At 57.6% G+C, this 10,692-nt stretch overlaps 1 protein-coding gene across 4 annotated transcripts; it reads left to right on the top strand.

The window, feature by feature from the left end:
- Positions 1 to 538: 538 nt before the first annotated feature.
- On the top strand, positions 539 to 10,689 carry GPAT2 (glycerol-3-phosphate acyltransferase 2, mitochondrial). Of its 4 annotated transcripts, none has more exons than XM_057741985.1 (21): positions 539 to 601; positions 736 to 849; positions 1,560 to 1,633; positions 2,040 to 2,144; positions 2,383 to 2,511; positions 4,928 to 5,027; positions 5,427 to 5,560; positions 5,865 to 5,964; positions 6,068 to 6,280; positions 6,622 to 6,741; positions 6,902 to 6,984; positions 7,323 to 7,441; positions 8,051 to 8,121; positions 8,217 to 8,457; positions 8,546 to 8,694; positions 8,870 to 8,947; positions 9,447 to 9,578; positions 9,661 to 9,781; positions 9,882 to 9,947; positions 10,175 to 10,230; positions 10,573 to 10,689. In XM_057741985.1, the coding sequence occupies exons 1-21, from the start codon at positions 539 to 541 to the stop codon at positions 10,687 to 10,689; spliced, it is 2,385 nt and encodes a 794-aa protein (XP_057597968.1). The 4 variants fall into 4 exon arrangements, with proteins under 4 accessions (XP_057597968.1, XP_057597969.1, XP_057597970.1 ...); XM_057741986.1 differs by having other exon boundaries at positions 8,199 to 8,457; XM_057741987.1 differs by lacking the exon at positions 6,068 to 6,280.
- Positions 10,690 to 10,692: the final 3 nt, after the last annotated feature.

Genomic DNA, 10,692 nt, shown 5'->3' with positions numbered 1-10,692 from the left:
TAAGTGGATAAAGAGCTGTCTTCTGGTGCCGAGGGGAAGAGCAGCTGAGCGGGACCTGGTGGCCTTGTGACATGGTCCTGTTCCTCTTTGGCAGTCTCACGCCTCCTACCTGCCAGTCCAGCCTTGTTCCTTTTCTGCACACAGGAAGGGTCTGAGTCTCTAGTACAGGCCCATCTGTGTTGTCAGATGGCAGGGTGGATGTTGATGGTGAGACAACCCATCTTCTTCATGGTAGCCTGAGGGAGCCCTGATCTGGACACTGTGAGACCTTTTGAGGATAGTTGGCTCCTTGGTGGGACCAGTTGGGTATTGGGTGGGGATGGGGTGGGCAGAAGCTTTGATCTGAGCCAGTTCCCAGATTCCAGCCCCATTGCCAGCCTGGGTGTTGTCTGTCTGTCCTGGGGTGGGAGAATGGAGGAACCCCTGGTTGTGGCCCAGATTCCAGTACCTCCTGTATCCTTCTTCCTCTCTCCAGGTCAGTTTCCTCTGGAGAGAGAGAGAAGCAGAAGTGGCTGGTTCCCAGATGTTATAGACCCCCATGGATGCAATGTTGGAAGCCAGACTCCAAACCCAGCAGAGAAGCAGCCAGAATGGTCGGGAGGTAGCGTAGCCGTTCTCATTCCCAGAACGCCCTCTGCCTTCCCACCTCCCTTCCTGTGCCCCTCACTCCTGGAGTCTCCCTCCCTCTGCCAAGGACTTTGAGTCCTCTCATCTCTCCCTGTGGCCCTTTTCCAGACCAGCCTGTGGTCCTCAGGTTTTGGGACGAAGCTGGAGGCTGTCACCCCTTTCTTGGGGAAATACCGCCCCTTTGTGGGTCGCTGCTGCCAGACTTGCACCCCCAAGAGCTGGGTGAGTGATGGCAGAGCCAGGCCCCACCTTGGGAAGCTTGGTTCTGGGAGCTACAGCTCCCATGGCCTTGGGAACCAGCTTCCTTTAGGTCTTCCAGGCTCAGCCCTCCCCTGCACCTGCCTCTGCTTTCTTTCACAGGAATGGGCACACTAGTTGGTTAGTTATTGGTCTGGGGTTGGCTCCTGGCTCCCAGGCCTGGGAGAATTGGGTGGGGAAGTACAAAGGGGCCTGAGAGGAGGTAGAGCGTGGTCAGAGGGTTGGGGTCTGACTATGCCTGCATTAATCCTCTTATCCAGTTTTGGGGACACTGCCCACTCAGAGTCAGTGAGCGCTCAGCACATGCTTGAAGACCTCTGTGTGTCCATGCCATGTGCTGGTGCTAATGGGACCCAGGGTTCTGGTGGGGATTTAGGCTACGTGTTCTCTGCTGTTGATGAGAGAACTTCTCAGAGACTTTAATATGCTATTCTCCAAGAGAGTGATCCTATAGAGGATGCAGCCCTTCCATTTTGACCATGGAACCCGCTTTCCTAAGTGAGCTTCAGGATCTGACGTCAAACATCTTTTGGGAACTGCTGTGCTACAGTCCTGTCTCCTGGTATACTCTATAGTCCATCAGGCAAAGACCACAGGAGACAGAGCAAGGGCTTTCCTTTGCCAGTTTGCAAAGGCCCCCCCAAGGACATGCTGTCCTTGCCCCTCTCCGGCAGGAGTCCCTCTTCCACAGAAGCATAATGGATCTAGGCTTCTGCAATGTGATCCTGGTGAAGGAGGAGAACACCAGGTAGTCAGGGCTGGGGGTGGGGCAGGGTGGTGGGCAGGGCCCTTGGGTGTAGGGCTGCTGGGCCCCTGCTTTGTGGTATCATTTTCTTTCTACCATGGAAAAAGAACAGCCCCTGTCCTCTGCTCCAAATCCACAGGTAGGAACAGGCATGCTTAGGAGCTTTCCTGCAGTTCCTTCTGTGAGCTTTCAGGCCCTGAAGCTGTACCCTTCTCACTGGGGAGAAGGGTAGGAATAGGCCACAGATGGGCAGGAGCTTCCTCTTCCTGCTCCATGTTAAGCCAAGTTCAGGTGTTCCCAGTCCATGGGACTAGGGTGTGATCCCTTCCTACTGGAATACCCTCTGTGGGCCCTAGTCAGGGGTGGGCCCTCTGAGAGATCTATCCCCTGCTCTGGGGGCTGTGCCCAGGTTTCGGGGTTGGCTGGTTCGGAGGCTCTGCTATTTCTTGTGGTCACTGGAGCAGCACATACCCCCCTGCCAGGATGCCCCACAGAAGATCATGGAAAGCACTGGGTGAGGAAGCAGGGACTGGGGTCTGGCTGGTACTTCTGGGATCCTTGAAGGGAAGACAGAGGCTCTAGGCAGGGCTGATTGAAAGGGCTGGTTTCTAGAGTGTCAGCTTGGGCTGGGGCCCTTCATCAAAGATGGAGGGTGAAGACTGAAGGCTGTGCCCTGGGGATTCTGTGGGGCTGAGGGAAGTGGACTTAGGCCTGCTCCAGCCTGACACCACTCTCCCCACCCCCCACCACAGGGTGCAGAATGTCATCTCAGGGAGGGCCCCAGGAGGGTCTGGGGATGGCCAGGTGCCCAGCCATGTGAAGAAAGAGGTACAGCGCATCTTGAGCCACATCCAGGCCCCACCCCGCCACATCCTGCTCAGGTAACTGTGCTGAAGGGTGTTCTGGGCTGGGGCCTCTGCCTTGTGGCAGAGAGCATTGGCTGGGCTTGGGTAAAGACTAGACTCCCCTCCTGGGGAGCTGGGTGGTGTATTTACCAGAGAGCCTGAGGGAGCCCCTGATCTGGACACTGTGAGACCTTTTGAAGACAGCTGCCTTCTTAGTGGGACCAGTTGGATAAGGGGGAGGGGCTTTGATCTGAGCCAGTCCCCAGATTGCAGCCCAGGTTCTCACCACTGCTGGCATGGTATTGTGTATGTGTCCTGGGGATGGGGATTTGGGGGTCACCCCAGGAACCCCTGGTTGTGACCTAGACTCCAGCACCTCCTCTATCCTTTCACCGTTCCCCAGGTCAAGTTTCTGTGGGGAGAGATGGAGGAGGTGGCTGGTTCCCCCATCTTGTAGGCCCTCCTGTTTCCTCCCACATTCATCCTGCTGTCACTACCTGCTTCTTCCTCATCTGTCCTGCACAGGTCTGAGCTCCTCTTAGATGCAGGGCACTCTTTTGGGGAAATGGAGGGATGCATGGTCAGATGAAGAGAGATACACACGCCTGCAAGAAGGACAGAACAAAGGCTAGGACTGAGGATACCTGCAGGGGAGGAAGAGACTTGTAAGCCAGGGACAAAAGTGGGAAAGGTGCCAGCCTTGGGGAGGTGAGGACGTGGGAGAACAGTTCTACCAGAGGGAATAGCATGAGCTATGGCTGCAGGAGAGACCAGGTTTACTCAAGAAGCTGATGTGGTTGGAAACTGGCAAGTGAGGGAGAGAGTTGTTGGAGACAAAATTGAGAGGTAGAAGCCACCAGATGTGCAGGGCCGTACAGGAAGTTTGGATTGGATTTCTAAGTGCAGTGAAAACCAATGGAAAGGTTTTAAGCAGAGAAGATGACAAGATTAATTGAAGTCAAGAGTAGAGTACAGATGCTCTGCAGAGGCTGTTTTGTTAGTCCAGGTGAGACATAATGATGGGGGATGGAGGTGACAGTAGAACTTGGGAAAATGGATCGAGAGACCAATATGAAATGAACAGGACTCACTGATGGATTGGAGGGTTGCAGTGGGAGCAGTGATGGGGAAAGGGAAATTGCAGGAGAGCTGGGTTTCTGGCTGAGCACCTGGTGGTGTGGATGGAGGAGAGGGTGCAGGCTTGGGGAGGAGTGAGTTTGGCCCACAAAATGTGTCTTGGACATATAGAGTTTCTGCTACCTGACATGCTGGTTGGAAACACTGAGGCAGCTGCTTATATACAGGGGTCTGGAGCTCAGAAGAGAGGTTGGGGCCAGGAACATATATTTGCAGAGCTTTAGCACATAGATGATGCTTAAAGCCAGGGGATGAGTGAGTCATTGAGGGAAAGAGGGCACAGGGCTGCACATGTTGGACTCAGCTGTCTTGAGAGTGCTGAGCAAGGACAGGAAGTAGGGGTTGTTGGTGCCCTATGACCAGTCCTCCATGGGACAATTCTTTGGCTTTGTCGAGACTTCCAGTCCCTTGACCTGAGCACCTTTACACCAGCCATCAGCCCCCCTCCTGTCTTTCCTGCCCTCCAGGCCTAGCTTCGATTCCAGGGCTCCTTGTGACAAAAGTGCCCTTGTGAAGTGAAGGAGTCACTGGGCACAGCTGGTTGTGTTTGAACCCAGCTACCTGCCTTCTCTGCACCTAAGCAGCCAAATGTCATTAGAGAAACACACACTGGGTGGACCTGTTTCCTTTATAAGCGCAGTTCTCAGAGGGGCACATAGCACTCTCCAAGGCTTCCGTCTAGACTGCTCCTTCTCTGACTTACCCGCTGTTGACCAGCCACCTCATGCTTCATGGGGAAATAGAAGCCATCAGATGAGGACATGCTGCATGTCTCCCACATCTCCATGCTACCTGCATCTATGCTTCCGTCCTCATTTAAAGCCAGTCCCCACGTTGGGCCTCCGGACAACCCCTCCCCAGAGATTGTGCCCCTTCAGTTGTCCCCTTTCCTTCTCGTATCACTAGCTCCTCCCTTTTTAGTTCACTTTTCCCAGCAGTTTGCAAAGACAAGGCTGGGTTGTGCCTGGAGAGAGTCTTGGTTTTCTGATCTTCTTTGGGGTAAATGGTGGGTAGGGAGATGCTCTGAGGCTGATGCGAGGCAGCTGCACCACGAGATGGTCTTGGGAGAGTGTCAGCACCTTGCAGGCGTGGGCTCTGGTGTCAGGCCTGCCTTCTAGTCCCAGCACTCCCACTTCTTAGCTTTCTCTTTTATCAAGCAGCTTCTACAACCTCTCTGAACCTCACTTTGCTCCTCTGTAAAGTGGGGACAGCAGTGGCACCCATTGTAGAGGAGTTCTGGGTGGCCCTCTGGGCTGCCGTGGGCTCCCTCGTGGACCAAGCCCTGCCATACCTCAGACTGGGCATCACTCTCCAGGCTGTTCAGCTGGGCACTGCTGCGGTTCCTGAACTGCCTCTTCCTGAATGTGCAGCTGCACAAGGGCCAGATGAAGATGGTCCACAAGGCCACCCAGGCAGTAAGGCCCGCCCTCTATTGGGATGGGGATGGGATGGTGGGGACAGGGGAGCAGAGGCTAGGCAGAGCCCTAAGTCGGGACCAGCCCCATCAGCTGGTGGGAAAAATCCACTGCTCTTTGACGACCTTCTCTTCGTGTCTCACGGTCCTGCTCCCACGAGGCTTCCTCTAACGGCTTTTCATCATGGTCTTAACAAACATTACGTCAATGCATTACCTTAAAAGTTGTTGACAGAGCTCCTCTGCTTTTGGGAAATGTGCTCAGAGGAAGAACTGCTCAGCTGAACCCTCCCCTCCTCCCTGTGGGGCTGCCCTGGGTCTGGAAGCGCTAGGTTTCAGCTCCCTGCACCTCCAGGGTGGGAGGTGGATTGGCACTTCCCTCTGGCTCTCCCTGGAGCAGGGCTCGCCGCTCGTCCTCCTCTCTACTCACAAGTCACTCCTGGATGGGATCCTGCTGCCCTTTGTGCTGCTCTCCCAGGGCCTGGGCGTGCTCCGTGTGGCTTGGGATCCCCGTACCTGTTCCCCCATCCTCAGGTAAAAGTCTTGTGCCCTTAGACATACCAGGGAGAAGTCCCCAGGCTGGGACAGGGGCGTGTGGGAATATAAGGCGGTGTTCTGGCAGCAGCTCCCCAGAGGCCCTCTTCCTGGCCCCTCTGCTCTCAACTTTGTGCCAGCCCAGCCTGTGGGGCTCAGAGGGAAGGTCAGCTACAGGCCCTAGGACCATATCTGGCCTCAGGGTCTTCATGCAGGACCCAGGCTGGCCTTGTGTGGGCCAGGGCTCTCACTAGCCTCCTGCTTGGACCCATCTCCTGAGCACCTTCTGCCCTGTGGCCCACAGAGCTCTCCTGAAGAAACTTGGGGGAATTTTCCTGCCCGCAGAGGCCAGCCTCTCCCTGGACAGCTCTGAGGGGGTCCTTGCAAGGGCTGTGGCCCATGCGGTGAGTGCTGTGCCCAGTGGTTATTTATGGGGCCAGGCCAGGGTACAGGGGCCTGTTGCTGTTGTGGCTTTGACACCTGCCCCCCCCCCCCCCCCACTTCCAGGCTGTGGAACAGCTGCTGGTCAGCAGGCAGCCCCTGCTTATCTTCCTGGAGGAGCCCCCTGGGGCTCAGGGGCCTCGGCTGTCAGCCCTGGGCCAGACCTGGCTGGGGCTAGTAGTGCAGGGAGTCCAGGTGGGCATCGTTCCAGATGCTATGCTGGTGCCAGTGGCCATCACCTATGATCTGGTTCCAGATGCACCCCGTGACACATACCACGTGAGACCCTCCTGCCCTGGGTACCCAAGTGGACACCATCTCCAGGGAAGAGGCACAATGTTGTGTCCTGTGGCTGAGTGCCCTCAGGGCTGGGGTTAAGGGGGGGTTACAAAGGAGTTTCACTCCTACCGTCATTATCCTGTGACACCTGCCAAGGCTGTTACCGTCATGCTTTCATTTCATTCTCAAAAGACCTTGCTAGGGAGCGATTTCTCCTGTTTCATAGATAAGAAAATGAGCTTGGAGAGGTCATGGTCATGTAGCAGTTTGGGCCCAAGATGAAGCTGAGCAGAAAGCGTGCCCCAGGCACGCCAGCTCCCTCAGCCCCTTCCTCCCTGCAGGCCTTGGCCCCACTGGGGCTGTGGACAGGAGCTCTGGCTGTTCTTCGGAGCCTGAGAGGCTGGGGCTGCAGCCGCCGAGTCTGTGCTCGTGTGCATCTGGCCCAGCCCTTCTCCCTACAGGTGTGGACCCCTTTGGGCAAGGCTGGGAGTACCTGGACTAGGGCTTCTAGCAGCCTGGCCCTCAAAGCCCCTGAAGGGATAGCATTACCTACTTCAGATGGGCTGTATGCAGGTTTCTGGTAGGCCAGGGCAGACCACCTAAGAGCCTTGTCCTGGACAGGAATACACCATCAACGCCAGAAGCTGCTGGGGCAGCAGGCAGACCCTGGAGCAGCTGCTGCAGCCCATCGTACTGGGCCAGTGGTAAGGGCAGAGGAGTCTGAGGGTCTTGGGGCAAGGCAGGCAGCTCTCAGGCCCCAGCTTGTGAGCTGGCACCCCCTCCTCCCATAACTGCAAACATAACACCAGCTCCAGCCTTCCCTCACCAAATAACCTTGGGTCATCTCGAACCAGGCTGGGCACCCCTCCTTGCCTGTAAGTTGAGTGTGGGTTATGGCACACAGGCCTGGAAAGGACTAGGGTTACACAAGACACCTCTTACGGGGATGGGAAACACACTCACCTTTGAGAAAGCTCTAGACTCCCCCATGATTGTGTTTAGGTTTGCTCCCCTCATCCTATGATCTGTGTCTCTATCCCAGTACCGTCATCCCTGACACTGAGAAGGAGCAGGAGTGGACCCCAGTAACTGGGCCCCTTCTGGCCCTCAAGGAAGAGGACCAGCTACTGGTCAGGAGGCTGAGCCGTCACGTCCTGAATGGTGAGGGGGTCCTTGGTCCGGCCTTTGGGGGAGGCTCCTGAACACTGTTCTGAGTTGGCCGGTCGTCAGGGCCTCTGTTCCAGGTGGGTTTCTGCACCTGCCCCCTCCTGTGTGGCCCACTTGGGCCATGTGAAGAGGAGTGGAACACCTTCCCCTGCCCCTAAGGAGGGGGCCTCAGGCGCATCACTTCACTCTCTGAAGTGATGTTAGCTTAACTGAATAACGGATGTAAGGGACTTCACATAGTGCCTGGTACGGAGGGGGCTCTTCACAGCATTGTTATTACCAACTTCTCAAGTGCTCCTTCTGTGGCAGAGACTTGGGTTGGTGGGTAGTAGACCTGCAAGAGGCAGGGAAGGTCCCTGAGCTCCCAGCCTGGCTCTCAACATATTTTTGATAAATGCCAGTTCTCCACTGGGGAGGGTGGTGCCCCAGGACCAAGCCTGCTCTCCCCTTCCCGGGGTGCAGGTGTGTGGGTGTGGGTGTGTGTGTGTGTGTGTGGCTGCTGCCAGGGAGGTGTGTTCTTGGCTGGGAAAACCTGCCCAGTGTTGGAGGGACTGGACTGCTGGGCCTCAGCCCCTGACCAGTATCTCCCAACCCCGGCCCCAGCCAGCGTGGCGAGCTCCGCGGTGATGAGCACGGCCATCATGGCGACGCTGCTGCTGTTCAAGCACCGGAAGGTAGTGGTGGCACGGAGTGGTGGGCGCCTGGGGGAGGAGGCGTGGCCCTCCTGCTCAGCCCCTCACTGCCCACCCAGGGCGTGTACCTGTCACAGCTCCTGGGGGAGTTCTCCTGGCTTACAGAGGAGACGCTGCTGCGTGGCTTTGATGTGGGCTTCTCAGGGCAGCTGCGGTGCCTGGTGCAGCACACACTGAGCCTGCTGCGGCCACACGTGGCTCTGCTGCGCGTCCACCAAGGGGACCTGCTGGTGGTTCCGCTGCCTGGCCCAGGCCTCACGCACCTGGCTCGCCTGAGCGCCGAGCTGCTGCCCGCTTTCCTGAGTGAGGCTGTGGGTGGTAAGACCCCAGGGCTTAGGGTGGGTGGGATGTGTGTAGGGTGAGGGGGATGGCTTCCTTCCTCACTTCTGGCTCCCTCCTCCCCCAGCCTGTGCTGTGCGGGGGCTGCTGGCAGGCAGGGTGCCACCTGAGGGGCCCTGGGAGCTACAGGGCATCGAGCTGCTGAGCCAGAACGAGCTGTACCGCCAGATCCTGCTGCTGTTGCACTTGCTGCCGCAGGACCTGCTGCTGCTGCAGGTCAGGCCTCTCCCAGCAGCCCAGCTCAGTCCTGGGCCTCCCCTTGTTGTACGAGGGGGCCCATGCCTGCCCCAGCCCTGACCCTAAGATGTCCTGTGGCAGTAGGTCTGGTGTTTGTCTCTGGCCAGGTCCCTGCCTGGCTCTCCTGAGGCCTCGTGCATACCTTTCTCCCCAGCCCTGCCAGTCTTCCTACTGCTACTGTCAGGAGGTGCTGGACCGTCTCATCCAGTGTGGGCTCCTAGTTGCTGAGGAGGTAGGAAGGGCAGCTGGAGACAAAGCCCCTGCCTGGGGCCTGGGCTCCTTCAGCCTCACCCCCCCAAGTGACAGTGGTCTGAGCTCCTCCTCTGCCCCGTGTGTGTGGTGAGGGCAGACAGCCCGTGGCCTAGCAGGTAGAGAAGCCTGGGTCGTGCCTCTGCCACTCTACACCTTGGGATTTGTCAGACCACATCTGCCCTGGGCCCATGTGTAGCTGTCGTGACAGGATTGGACAAATGCACCTCTGAGGGTTTCTGCATACCCTCTGCCCTCCACATTTCTTGTCTACAGGGCTGTGGCCCTTGAGGGTGGGTGCTCACTTCTCACCCCGCAAGTTGGCTCAGCAGTTGTCACAGTCTAGTGTGGCCTGGGGCTCCCCAGGTCTGCATTTGCTGGTTTCACTTCCCTGTGCCTGGTTGGCCATGTACCCAGTCTGGGAGCCTCAGGGCTGTGCCTTGGCCAGCCTGACAGGGACCAATGTCTCCCATGGCCCTCAGACCCCAGGCTCCCGGCCAGCATGTGACACAGGGCGGCAACGTTTGAGTGCAAAACTACTGTGGAAACCAAGTGGGGACTTTACTGACAGTGACAGTGATGACTTCGAGGAGGCTGAGGGCCGGTACTTCAGGGTGTGTTGGGAGAAGCCATCAGGGGAGGGAGGCCATAGGGAGAAAGTGGGAGCTGCCCTCATCCTGGCCTGTCCCCCTCCAGCTCAGCCAGCAGTCACGCTGCCCTGACTTCTTCCTCTTCCTCTGCCGCCTGCTCAGCCCGGTGCTGAAGGCTTTTGCGCACGCTGCCACTTTCCTCCACCAGGGACTGCTGCCGGATACTGGTGAGGCCTGCGCTACTGTGGCTGTCCTCAGGAGAGGCTGAGAGCTTAGGGTAGCTCTGCCTGCATGGGGCCCCAGGTCTTGGACTTGTCTCTCCCACAGAGTCAGGCTACGCAGAGCAGCTGTTCCAGTTCTTACAGGCCACTGCCCAGGAGGAAGGGTCCTTTGGTGAGTCCCAAGCAGCCAGCCCAGGTCCTGGGAAGCGGGGGGAGGTTTTCCTGGTGGCTGTTGCCCCCTAGTGGGCATTGAAAGCCCAATTCCAGGAAGGCTGGTTACAGAGAAGGCCTTTGAGCCCTACCCTTGGGTTGTTCCTTCCTTAAAGGAGAGAAGTTGTGCCCTGGGGCTCCCTGCCCCTCCCCCAACCTTTCTACAGCCTTCACTTCTCTTTCCTGCAGAGTGTGTGGACCCAAACCTTGCCATCTGTGCCATCTGGACCTTCAGAGACTTGGGGGTGAGAGGGGCTGGTCTTTTTCTTCATCCTCCTGCCCCACCTCCCACTCCTATACCCTGAAAGAGCTGCTCAGGGGAGCCCAGCTGTACCCACCCTGGAACTTACCCAGGGTCTCCCAAGAACAGGCGTGGTGACTAGTTGGAGAAAGCAGGATAGTTTTCCTGCCCCTCGGTCTCCCAAACCACTGGCTCTTCCTGCTCCCAGGTGGGGCACTGGGGGTGTTTTGAGAGGCAGCATTTGCCCCCAAACACTGAGACAAGGGGCCACAGGTCTCACCGCAGTTTTCCAGGGGAGGGGCAGAGCCTCCATGGTGAGCTCTCAGAGGCCCTCTCTATGGCCCAGGTGTTGCAGCAGATGCCCAGCTCTGCAGGCCCCATGCTCCACATGTCCCCTACCTTTGCCAGCCGGGACAACCAGGAAAAGCTGCAGCAGTTCATCCGGCAGTTCATCTGTAGCTAGAAC

Source organism: Hippopotamus amphibius, chromosome 7, assembly GCF_030028045.1.
Source record: "Hippopotamus amphibius kiboko isolate mHipAmp2 chromosome 7, mHipAmp2.hap2, whole genome shotgun sequence".
Lineage (NCBI taxonomy): Eukaryota > Metazoa > Chordata > Mammalia > Artiodactyla > Hippopotamidae > Hippopotamus > Hippopotamus amphibius.
This window is presented reverse-complemented; position numbering and strand designations above follow the sequence as displayed.